Source organism: Manduca sexta, chromosome 10 (assembly GCF_014839805.1).
Source record: "Manduca sexta isolate Smith_Timp_Sample1 chromosome 10, JHU_Msex_v1.0, whole genome shotgun sequence".
Lineage (NCBI taxonomy): Eukaryota > Metazoa > Arthropoda > Insecta > Lepidoptera > Sphingidae > Manduca > Manduca sexta.
The window spans coordinates 7,592,466-7,606,282 of record NC_051124.1 but is presented as its reverse complement, the minus strand read 5'-3'; the positions used below and the strand labels follow the sequence as shown (position 1 = coordinate 7,606,282).

Here is a 13,817-nt window from a genome sequence, read left to right as displayed (position 1 = left end):
CTATACTGTGTTACCAGACAATTGAATCCCAATTGTTGCTGAGCAGAAAATATATTTTCTTCTTTGTCGATATACGAATACAATATATACTTATCCCATCTTAGTACGTGTTAAAAGTGAAGTCGACCGAATCAATAGCAGCTAATTACACGGCCTTATGACCAGTCATTCGCCAACTATGAATGCTCATTAAGCGAATGTTTTTAACGTAGGTGAGTCGAGATAATTTGAATGAACGCAACCATAAAACGGACCATAAGTGCTTCACGGTACCAGGAATTAAATTTTATAGCTCCTTTAACACGCGAAATTTGAATATTGTGTGAAAAATCGACGATTTTCGACTTTTTTTTGTTATAAATAGTGTTTATTATACAGTTATAAAAACTATGAATTGAAATTGAGCAATTTTTTGGCTATTAAACTCGTCCTTTATTCTTAGTATGTTTGTTTAGAGTTTTTTTCCAGTGTCGTTCGTATGTTTATTGAACAGATCTGTGGACTGTAAATCAGTATAGAGCTATGATTATTTTATTCAATTTGCTTTTCGGGTACTACTTGTATACACGAGTGCGCATGAGTTCACACGTATACTCCCTAAGGGATCGTTAGGTGCACATGTATAAATATTATTTATCTCACTACTGTCAGATCCTGGCATGGCCATAAACTCGTCAAATAGATTTGAAATGCGATGAATTCAGTATCATGCTCGTGGTTTTGCAAACGAAAGTAGAACTAACAACGCAAGGGCCCTATATAACGAGACAAAAAATAATTTAAAACGAAGCGCACTCTTGACTTGCTTACGTGTGATTTTTAATTTCATGTTATTTTATTTTTAAAGTTCTTTTTCATACATTTTTAATCTTATTTCGTAATTTCATGTTGGCGAAATCGGTAAAAATAGAAAACATATTTTAGAATCGGACATTATTTTAAAAACAACATGTATGGCTGACTAATATCTAGCAGCTAATAGAAATTACATAGAGTTACACAATCTAGATCAACCGTACGCAAATTTACGCAGTAGCTTTTTTGTCAATTGATCTCAAATTAACCTAAGGTCATCACAATAATGACAGAAGCCGAAAATCATCACCAATTTACCAGTAAACAACGTGTGCGCTCGAAATGATTGGCGGTCGCTTACGTTCGTGAGTTGTACACACGGAAGCGCCGCGAGCCACCCGCCGGTGTCATTTTCCCACCGTTAACGATGTTTTAGTTACCATGTTATTTTATAACTGGTCTTAATGATAGAAATTGAATACTAAAACGATAATTGTGAGGATAAGTATAAACGATATTCGCAATGTGGAGGCGAAATAAAATTTTCCCATCGGGCCGTCACCTCGGCCGCTACCTGTTCATTCAGTGAGCGCACGTGGCGTGGTGGGGGCGAGCACACCTTCCGCGTAACACTATCAGTAGTTTCCGCACCCACTCGCCAGCGCAGTTGCTAAACGCACCCGCTCTTGTTCGCACGCAACGTTGACACATCTAGACTCTCTGTATCTGCGTCTGTGACAGTGTATCCTCGTACAAGTTTGTGACAGTGCTCGGCGCTTTTAAGCATTTTTTTTTTCACCTCGATAGTTATAAAGGTATGTGTTTTAATCTTCTTTGTTTTAAGGTTTTTTAGTAGTCATAAATTGTATTGAGTATTTAGTTCGTTCGTTTTTAATATTTAAATGTCGATGCGGTGTGTCGGAATAATCTTGTTTCAAATGAAATCGTTTTAATTTCAACGTCGTATTATTTTGTCTGGTGGCGGGACTTTTAGTAGCGTCCACTAACTTTCGGTAGGGTTAACATTTTGGATGTAGAGTGAGACGAAAAATTTAATCGTCGCGTACACAAACACAGCACACACACTCGCACTTACACTGAAACATGAACTCTAACACGCACACAATAAAGTCCACATTCCATGCGCACACCACATTTGATAACTTATCATTGTACAGGCGCTCAAGCCCCGCCCGTCGTAAGCATCACATCTTAGTCCAGACAAAATGTTCGCCGTGATGCAAATTGACGAAGAGCACACACGGGATTTCAGACGCAAACTGCGCCCAAAATGCGAGTTCGTCTGCAAGTACTGCCAACGTCGGTTCACCAAGTCCTACAACCTGATGATCCACGAACGCACCCATAAGAGCCCGGAGCTGTCTTTCAGCTGCGAAGTATGCGGGAAGAGCTTCAAGCGGCAAGACAATCTGCGCCAGCACAGGTGAGTCTATTTTTTTCTTTTTTTTTATAAAATATTTGGAGGAAAAGGCAAAGGTAATAAGCCGGACAGCCTTGGTTTTTTTGTGCTAGTATTCTCTACATAAAAAAAATATTTAATTTAGATTAACTCAAAGTAATTTGGCAAAGTGCACATTTTTACGTAATTGACTAATATTTTTTTGGCATGTTTAATATTGTATAAATTATCTTGATATTTTTAATTACTTAGTTTCGAATATATTTTACTTGTAAACGATGGATATACGAAAATTAACTACTTAATTGAATTTGACATTTTGCTATAATTATCTCGGTAACGTGATTTTATATAAATTACTGAAAAAAACAACTCAACTATTCTACAAGGAAAATAACTTAATTTATTTTAACATATCATATGAAAATATCTGGACCCGACCTGAATGATCTGAACTTTGGGATTTCCAAAAACATGACCTTTCTCTGTCTGGGATTCGAACCCATACTACTCCAGCGCGTTCTGCTCACTTTCTCTTATCCATAGAAATATGGATTTAAAAATAATTTGCTCCAGAAAATGAACCTAAGACTCAGCATATCGATATAAACTAATCACACATGTTATGCGAATCAATAAAAGAAAATAGAACAAAAGATTTTTTTGTAACAATACTACGAATCATAACAAATATCAAAGAAAGATAAAGAGCAAATGCATTTATAAACTGAAGTGAAATTTTCAGTACTATAAAACATTTATAGTAATAACTTAATTTCAGTTACAATAGTAAACCGCCTTAACCGCAACCGATATGTTTGTTCGACAACTAATAATTACATTTCATTCAGTTACAATTATATTCCACGTCACTTGTTAGTTAAACCGCAATACTAACAAATTAATTGAGCATTTAGAACTGCGACGTTTCAGAACCTCTTTAGTATGTGATTATTTAAAATATACTAAGATAGTAAGCTCGCCCCCCATCATTCGGGGCGGAAAGGCGAAAGGAGTGCACCAGTTGCTCCTCTACTTACCCGTTCAGGGATGCAGCGTGATGATAGATAGCTAAGATTAATATTTACTGTTCCATAGAGATTGGGAATATCCATCTAAAATAACAATACCAGATCTTAGGACCTATCCTCAGTTCATTGTATAACTTATTCCCTTTGTAACTGACACATGATCACAAAAGACTGCAATTTATAAGAAAGATTCCATACTTAGCTAATTTACTCAATATTAATGTTGAAAAAAACATCGTCCATTACTACCTATACCACATTTGACAAACCCTCTTTGTAGTTAGAACAAAAGATTCCATAACAGACATAGAACCAAATGTTAACATGATCCAGAATAACGGCGACCTACATATGCCGCGATCAGGTGACGAGGCTGTGGTCGACAGGCTCGACCTTTATTAGGGTCTGGCCTATCACGGAACCACTGAGGTGTTATGTACCATAGCACTTAATCAACGTACTACTGTTACACAAGATTCTAAGACCGCAACATGTGGTGTTGATAAAGATTTGCGCAACGCTAGCTGAATTTAATACTAGAAAGCTACATTTTCATTACACCACCATACATACTCTAGGTGCTATTTCTATTTTACGAACAGTTTAAAATTTAAATGAATTAAATCATGAAATAAGAGACTGAACTTTTTTGTCATAAACTCTTTTACGTCACTGTCCAAGACATTAGCATTAGCCTATAAATTATTAAAAAAACACTGGCTTAAAACAGTTCTGACCTCGACATTAAAAAATAAATTCTATTCACCAACAAAGAAAACAAAACACTATGCCGAATCGAACATTTCGTTTTCACGTTTTTTTCTGAATGTCAAAATTTAAAAATAGAATTCTTTGACAATAAAACGAATGTGCCACATGTCAAATAGTTACAAGGAGACGGAACGCTGTGACATTGTGCTGTTAACAGAGAAGCTGGTAATAAAACCATCACTTATCTAATCTGGGTTGTGAAACAGTTTATTGTCTGTATTACGATTAGCGCGTTGTACTAGTGTGTATTCCACATTTTTATTAATATTCGGTTAATAATGCAATGCTTGAAGTTTATTGCTTAGTGTTTGGTTTAGTGCTGCGTAACTACAGGTGTTGTTAAGTGTATAAACAGCGTGAAAAGAAATTAGGTTTCAAATGGAAGCTGTAGGTAAACTAGATTAAGAGAGGAATTTTAAGATACAACAAAACAATGCATTTGTTGACAAATCATCATATACGTCGTAATTAATCTAGAAAATTGCAGTCACGTGAAATAGGTTCGCGTATTACATTCCTTTTGAGTATATGGTAGTATAGGAAAAGCCATAAGTTACCAGTCTCATCTGTTTATGGCACTACAACGGCATAGGTTTATGAAAATGTGTCTTATTATTTGGAAGTAATTGAGCTCAAATTTATTTGACCAAAAACGACAACTCAATGATCCACAAGCATCCTTACCCGAAACTTGTTATATTTGATTTATTTCACCAAGTTCATTAAACTTGTCATCTCTCATGTCAAGTGACAGACGGATTACCATACAATACGCTGGTAGCTGTAGCGCCCTCCGACTCCCATGCGATTCTCGGATCTGAAAATTCATCTGACAGGTGTGTTGTCGTTTGACACCTACTAAGAACTTAGATGATTCATTTTGACCTCAGAGGTAGTGTTCTGAAAATTAACTTTATGGAAATATGGATGATGTATTACGTGGGAAGTTTTAGACGAGGTAGATAATAATTTAGGTGAGTAGGTTAATTTACCTCTTGTAGACGATATTTAAGCAAAAGACTAAATGGAAAAATGTATAGGTGAACCTGGTAGAAGGCTTATAGGTGATCTCTTTTCGATGAGTAATTTTAGATTGTAATTTACTATCGGATACAAACTGAAAGTAACAGATTAGAATAACTAAAGTATAACTGTGTGAAAGAACAATAGCTCTTCAAATTTAAACACAACAATACCAAAATACAGCGGGTACACATTCGTGAGTAATGACCGATGTTATGCGACAGTCCGTACCGTTTGCAAAACAAACACACGAAATGTCGTGTGCAATAAAACTGTTGGAACGAGCGGGAACGTGTATATGCGCATGCGTACTACATTCCGTGTGAAAAGACTGGAGGACCGCCATCTCGGCTACCGCGAGATCGCTAGATCGGCCTGCGCACGACCCGAACGCGTGACGTGGCCGTGTGTTAACGGTGCTTAATGGGCCCTAATGCTTCCGAAACTGTGCGAACGCTGACGGTAGCCCGCGAGAGCGAGCCACACGTGACTACCACGGTATAATTTGCAGTTTATGCGCCCACCATACATGGCATAACAATGTGTACCACGCTTAACAGTACTGCGAAATTGCCGCAATTTGTCTGTTATTGTGCGATCCGATTTGAAATATTTCGATGACTTTTGGTGAGCCCTTTAGAGAACATTTTAATGTGTTTCGTTTACCACGAATTTTAAACTAGGATCATTTCTGTCGGTGTTTAATTTTGCATCCTAAATAATAGGCTTGAGAACGCTTCTGAGAGATAGTTATTGCATTTCTAAATACGATTAAGTTAGTGTTCCTTAATTTCAACTTATCAGACTAATCATGATTATTTGCACTAAAAATACACTCTTCAGCAATTCCATAGAATCGAACAAAAGAATATCAAAACGTTTTAGTGAAATCCTTTCCGTACAATAAACTTTCAACCCAGAGTCCAAGTAGCAATACCGATATCTTCATCAAAGCACCGGCGATATTACCGAACATCACCCGAGATGATGGATAATGAGGGATTGCGTGTGAAACGTCAGTACTGTACGCTACGTGAGCGCCCTCGGCATAAGTACCGCTACTGATTGTTTTGCTAAGTGTGGACTGCGTACCGATCATGTGTTCCCGAACGGTGTCGTGAACCTCCACGGAGGACAGGGTTTTTAGTGTTCTAAGTTCAAATTTGGTAGCCAATTTTTTTTAATTTAGATCAGGAGGTTTTATTGCGGAAATTTAAAACTCGCAGAATTTCTTATACGTTTTCTTTTTTTATGATATTGGTTAAACAATTTTTGTGTTCGAATTTTAAATATAATAAAATAATCTCAATACTTTATGATAAACTCCTGATCCAAGATTAATCAAATTAAGATCATAAACAACAATTAATTACGTCGAAAGCACTACAGTTGGCTCTCATGTCCTTGTTTATTTATAGCTTAATGGGAAACAATACATCTCGCTTAATTACGATTCTAAATCGAGAACGCGATGTCCCATTTAGTTAGGGCCTGCGCCGATGACCCAATGCGCTATCTCCGGCACATCGATTCTCAATAGGTCGATACGTTCGATTCACGACTCGCGCATCGAGTTGATATATCGATTATTGCCTATTAACGATTATAATGGTTGTAAACATTCGAGTCTTTAAACTAGTGCTTCTATTAAATTGTTTTAATTAACAACCACGTGACATTATATATGAAATTCTGAGTTCTTTTACGGTGATGATATAACATATGAGCAATGAACTCTGCTGACATTTCTGGAGTTCGTATTTTAAGTGATCTATGTACCTCTAACTCCGGTGAAGGCAGTAGTAGTGCATCATGCTCATTTTTGTAACACACAAGGTGGAGGAGGCAAGCCTGCACTCTTATGGGTAGGCAGAGAACATATTACATATAAGTAAAATTATCAGCCTCGGACATCTCAAAATACTTATGTGTTTAGAATTGGAAACCTACATGGAACTCCAATATTAGCTATTAGGATTTTAGTGCGGTTTTAAAAAAATGTAAAAACCGCGATAAAATCCGAAAAATAATTGAATTTTAATGTCTAATATTCAAATAAACATAACAAAATAAAATATAACTTCAATTTTATTCCGGAAAATCTTTCACACGTTCGAAGCCGCGACCAAAGGTTAATTTTTCTGTAATAATCATGTTAGTTAATGTAAAATCCTAATAACTTTAAAAGGTAATTAGTATAACGTGTAAATATTTTGATTTTATCACACCAAAACAACTTACTCAAACACTTAAATCATTTTCCACAACATGATGCTTGCGTATATAATGCCAACATTACAAAACCTAAGGTATTATCGTAAGCTTACAAATACAAGGTTTTTAATGGAGCAAAACAGATATAAAGGCTTGTGGCTTCGGGTAATGTAATGGAATATTTCTACAGAGCAAAGTTCATGCGTACCTTAGCAAATGTCAAATGCGAATTTATTTAAAAACATACCGCTGTAAACTTTAGCATCGTTACAAATTGCGTTTTGAATGATTAAGCCACGAGAGATCGATCACAGAGTGTTTATTTGTATTATTAAATAAACCGACGGTCCCCAAGAACAAAATATCATCTACAAAATGGCGTTGTTGTGTAGTAAGGTTTTAAGCTAAGTGAAAATATAAATACCAATTACTCACCTTAAAATGGCAATTAAATTAATTGTTGATAACAATCAATATTTGTGAAGTGAGTAATTGGTATTTATATTTTCATTTAACTTAAAAACTTCATACTGCAAATTACGTCTAAATTCGTTCAGCAGTTTCTGTGGTTATTTTTTACAAACGTTCGCATTTATAACGTTGTAAGTAAGAGTATGATTTAACTTTTATTAGTGTAATTATTAAATATTAATTAACGTTTAGCACAATAACTATAAAGGCCTTTTTTAAACAACAATCAATAATAATAAAGGTCTTTTTTACTCAGCAATTTAAATATCTAAAAATTCATTAACACAAACGCAGATTAAGAAATAACTAACGCAAACGATACAGTCAAGTAAAACATTTGAAGCGGGGATTAATTGTAAATGAAAAGTACTTTATCTAAGCAAAGGTTAAGTGACGGTAAAGTCACAGATGCGCTTAATTACCACAGGTATCTGACACACAATAGTGCGCATCGCGCCTTGGAGGTGCCGAACGCGGTTAATTAGGCACCCCTGAGAAATGTTCTTGGTGTACAGGGTGCTCTTGTTTGTGCATTTATAGATTACTAGCTTTTGCTCGCGGTTTTACCCCCCGGGATAATTGTTTCCGACTTATTTGATTTGTATCGTTATAATACCAAGTTGTACAAAATCATTATAAATTCCAGCTTATGTTATTCTGATGTATAAAAAATATGCCGGTACAGTTTCATGCAAATCCGTTCAGTAGTTTTTTCGTGAAAGAGGAATAAGCATACATCCATCCTCACAAACTTTTGCATTTATAATATTAGTAAGATTTGAAAAAGTAATTATATTCTGAAAGGTAATGGGATGTATTTATCGGAGTGTGATTTTAGGAACTTGTTAACACTACTTACTTTTAGTTTCTATGTTAATAAATTTCTGATAGAATAACTAACAACTTACGTAATTTTAAAGATATAAAAAAGTATTTAAAAATGTATTTATGAATTTTACATGAATAGTTGTTTTGAATTACATTTCTTTAAGATTAATAACATTTTATAATTGAAATTCGTTAAATTGTTTAAATAACAAGCACGCTGTATATGGAAACAAAGAGACGGTTCCCACAGTCGCACATACAGGGTGCGCGATCACGAACTAACCTAGTCTTGTATCGCACGGAAGTGTATAAATGCCGGTGCTGTCACCTACGGCCTTTACACTGTTGTCTTCGTATCGACACATCTCGATACTTCGAGTTCGATTCGAATACCATTAGTACGAAATTAGATTCACTTTTTCTTAAACACGTGGTTTGAAGGAAACTTTTTGTTATATTTTTACATTTTTATTCAAATAAGGGTCATAATTGCTTTATAATTCGTTTCCGCGTCTGTTTCGGTTGTTGTTAAAATTAAAAAAGGTACAATTAACTTTAATAACGCGGACACGTTTAATATCTTCATCACGATCGTGTGATTTGACTTGATGACATTTCATTCAATTTGCCCACTTGTAACCTTTGACTAAATTTGTTATTTTAGCGCACCTTCTGACAGATATGATCAAATGTAAATAATTGTATTATCTCGATTTATTGCGATTCTGGTTTTCAAATAACATTTTGAAGGAAATAATTTTTCTAAGATCGTTTTGTTTTTATTTTTCTTTTTATGGTTCGATCTATTTGTGATTCATACGTGTATTCTTAACTAAAGTGTGTTTTATGGAAAGGTTGAAGTCTGAAGACTTAATATTTTTTTACAGATTGAGCCTTTTGTTGGTTTTAAGGAACGTGCTGTCTGCGCCGTGGACAGTAATCCTTTTAAAATGTTAAAACTGTTCTTTGTGATGCGATTTAGCAAAAAAATGTCAAACAACTTGTTGGCTCAATGTTATTTTAAATACAATCTTATTTAAGGATTAAAACGGAGTTTTGAATTAACAAAAATATATTTTCTATTATTACCTAATGTCAAATATGAAGTGTTTTTGGTGTCTTTTTAATTCGTTAACAATGACTAACCGAAAACGCACCGAATAATTTTGCACCAAATTAACTAGTTTTCTGAATTAATTTTTATTTTTCTAGTATTTCAATAAAAATAATAACATTCTAAAAATCTTTTGAGGAGGCCCATGCTCAGCAGTGGATGATGATGAATAACATTCTATTCTTTATTTAAAACAAAACAATGGAATATCATTTATAGAATGTTTACACGTATTTAACAATTGATTAACGTGTTGTTTTAACAATTGTGTGTTTTGATTGTTATTAATAACATTTTTTTCTCAATTGTTGTAGATGTAGTCAATGCTTGTGGCGGTGAAGGTGATGGAAGCACGATCCAACCACTGCGGTCTCTCTTACACTATAGAGTAAGATATATTTTATACCTTATTGTCATTATCTTAAGTATATTTTTTGTATATATCGAAGATGTCAACTTTACTACGAAAGTAAGTACGAAGAAGAGGACCGCGACGGATTTTTAAAAATTAAATGATCGTGCTGGTTTATAATTGCCCTGCAAGCATTTCAGAATATACAGTCTTACTTATAAACTCTTCTTATGTTTTAATCAATTGCTTTGCCACCGATTACCTAAAATTTTACTTATAAACTTGTTTTAGCGTTAATATGTGGTTAAGCATTGTTTAAATAGCTGTAAAAATTAAACATCGCCTGTGATTAGAAGTTTAAGATGTAACTAAGCATTGCTTCGCGATGTTTTATAAGTAAGACTGATAATGGCTTATTTAAAAGGTGCTGCTTCGAACAAACATGGCGTGTTTATTAAATATTTATTTGTATAGCATATTTGAACTTTTCCATGCTATTTCCAACGGCTGTCTAACGTAGCACCATTTAAATACTGTCATAATCTCATTGATTTTAGACGTATTATAATTTTTTCTAGGTGAAAAAATAACACAAATGGTATACATACAATTTTATGATGTATTATTAATTCACTGAATGTCAATGATTTAAAGACCTATCTTACTAAAAATCATTGTAGTTTCTAAATGTGGCTAAATTTCATTTTAAATCATACCACATTAATAAAAATAAATATGACCTATTTTCTTTGTTATTTTAATTGATACGGAAATCAGAACAAACGATAATTTTATAGTATCCCTAAGTTTTCCCCATATGGCCTTTATTAATCCAGAATCGCATTAAAATGTCTTCACGTTATTAATTATTAAATTGTTTGTTACAGAGAAATACACTACAACCCTAACAAGGAGACCATGTATTTAAGATGGTGATACGTCATAATGATGACGTCACGCTACATCACCTATAGCGTTATTTACACAACAGTATTCGTGCTTGATCATAAACACCGCCAGAATGGGATATTGCAATGATTTAAAATTAAAAACTCCTTTCTTTCGGTTTCCGTTTCTCCCGCGACTTGTAAATGTTTCTTGTTGACTACATTGTTAAATTACAAACTGGCTGGTTCACTTTAATCTTAAAATGATTATAGATATGATGAACAATTCAATTGTTTATCATATCATGTTATTCTATCCCAGTGCAATTAATTGGATTTTTTGAAACACCCTGTAGACTGCGGATATGGGTTGTGTAAAGTTAAGTGAAATTTTGAAAACACCTGATTAAAGTGATCCAGTTATAATGTTATTTAATTATTTTTTCATTGATTCTTTTCGAATTGGTTTGCAAAATTTTCCACATAACGTTCTGGTGATTTGTAAATAGTATTTATTAGATTTAAGACGGTAGCATTTAAACAGCTTAACTGCTTAGCATTATATATTATAATGTAAAAATAATATTTATATAATATTTAAAATATTATTATTCTAATACGTGGGACGTATGCAGTTCTAAATTCAAATCTTTGACGGAATAAAATGATCAATTGTGTTATTTATTTAATTTTAATGCTTTATAACATTCCAATAATCGCTTATTATTAATATATAATATTAGGGTTGTTCCTAACTATGGGTAGAAATGAGTTAAGATTAGAACTAAAAAGGTTGATAAGAAAGTCTACACTATTGGCTAATTTGACATCCATATTTTAAGAAGGTAATAAAGTAGTAGTTCAATTTATGAGTACGTTTATTTTATATTATTAAAATACGCAATATGTAAAGCTATGATATCGTAAAACAAAATGATTTGGTTCTAAAGCAAATTGACTGTATTTAAAATTAAACTTATGAAACCGGTTAAAAAAGTAAGTGTAGATTTTCGAGGTGTTCAAGTATGAGTGAGCCGAGTGAATTAAGAAGGTATTTTATAGTGTTTACGCTTTATTGTATCGCAGGTGAAATAACAAAGACAGCTATAATGTGAAGATAACTTGAAATTTTCTGTTTACATATTTCAATAATTTTGTATTAGATTTTTTTTACCTTTTATTTTTGGATAGAATATTTTATAAATTAGTAAAGAGAATTTAGGAAATAATTATTGCGAAAAATATAAATAATTTTGTATTCGATTTTTTACCTCTTATTTTTGGACAATAGAAAATTTTACAAATTAGTAAAGAGAATTTAAAAAATAATTATTGAGATTGATAAACAAGAAAATGAGACGCCTGATCGCCGAGATCTTACTATATTTCGTTAATGCGAAGTAAAAGTAAGATTTTTAAATTAATTTCTAATTCACATTTGCTGCCTTTATATTATATATCTTACTACAAGTAAAACACGCTTGTTTGAAGCCGCGCTAAGATGTATTCCTGAGATATTTCCGTGACAATAGACGTTAAGCCGTCATTTTCCTATGTTTAAGGATGTTTGGTGAAATTATTTTTTTATATTCCATGTGCCAATATGACAGAGGTAACTCTGTTATTAGCTATATGTTCTATTTAGTTTTAGGGGCTATTTACACACGAGCGTTTTGTACGCGCTTTCCTGCCGCGATGAAACGCTCTGTGAAAATAGAGCCTTAGATGTAAAAACATATAATTGATTATATTTTTATATTATGTATGTATTGCATTAAATTGTAAATCAATGATAATAAATTGATTGATTAATAAGTTTTTTTTTATTTGGGTGTTGATGTTATTTAAGGTGATTCAAGAGATGTTCACGTCAGCGTGTCAATGAGTCACGTAGAAATATGAATTTCTTTTTTACTCAGAATTTTATAACACTATTAACATCTTTGTTTTGAAATGCTTTAATGTCAGGCAATGACTTAGAGAAATATAATAGTCATACTATATAACATAAAATATTTCAAAAGGTTTGTTAACTTTACAAGATTTTTTAATATCAAAAGATTCCAAGTAGATAATTTTTAAATGAATTATTAATTATTTTATTTAAGGAATTTTTAGACATTGTTATTACAAAAAGAGGTTCAAGTTTGCTATTTTCTAAACTTGATCATAACATCTTTATAGAGATAGTAATCGATACATGAATCATTACATTTCTGGTTAAATCTAATCAACCTAATTTTAAACATCCGATGAGTAATCTTTCTGATGAAATATATATTGATATTGGAAAACCCATTTTAATACGAAAGTATTAAGGCTTATTTAATGCCATGACCATAAGGAAGTAAGCAGGTAAAGATCCATCATACTCTACATATAACAAGGTAAATGTTAGACTGCATAGGATACAATACACGAATTCTAGAAAAATAACATTAAAACTGAACTAGAAATAGAATATATAGTTATCTGAAGGAAACGTATGAGAAATCTTATTAAAACTAAACTAGGACATTCAAATCAGTAAAAAGAAGATGCAATTTGAAACGAGATGAAGCCATTTGTTTATAACGGAGTGTCCATATATTAGTAAAAAATGATAATAAGGTTCCAGATGAATCGACGATAACAAGAAATGACTCCAGCATCTGGGATGATATGCTTGAAATGGCTGCGACTTATTAATAAAAATATATTGTGTTGTATTATTTACCGATTATTCGATATCGAAAAGCCTCAAAATATAAAATCAACAGATGACAATGAAAGTAAAAATAGCTAAAGTAAATCTGCCAAAACACAATGTCTCTAGAACCATAAGAGTTGCTACAAATAATTATTTTAATAACAAAGTGGCCGTCAGTCCATTGCAAAGTGTGCAAAATCAAAGCACATATAAATGCGTAAA

At 33.0% G+C, this 13,817-nt stretch overlaps 1 protein-coding gene across 5 annotated transcripts in view; it reads left to right on the top strand.

The window, feature by feature from the left end:
- Positions 1–12,722, top strand: part of LOC115442705 (protein drumstick) — a 31,763-nt gene extending 19,041 nt beyond the window's left edge. For 2 of the 5 annotated variants that reach the window (XM_037437146.1, XM_037437145.1), the window contains exons 2-3: positions 1,974–2,239; positions 10,907–12,722. In XM_037437146.1, the coding sequence (XP_037293043.1) occupies positions 2,022–2,239; positions 10,907–10,955 (267 nt within the window). In that variant the 5' untranslated portion in view covers positions 1,974–2,021 and the 3' untranslated portion in view covers positions 10,956–12,722. Of the gene's footprint in view, positions 1–1,441; positions 1,611–1,973; positions 2,243–9,981; positions 10,056–10,906 lie in introns of those variants that run through there. The other 3 variants (XM_030167839.2, XM_037437147.1, XM_037437144.1) reach the window with 3 other exon arrangements.
- Positions 12,723–13,817: the final 1,095 nt, after the last annotated feature.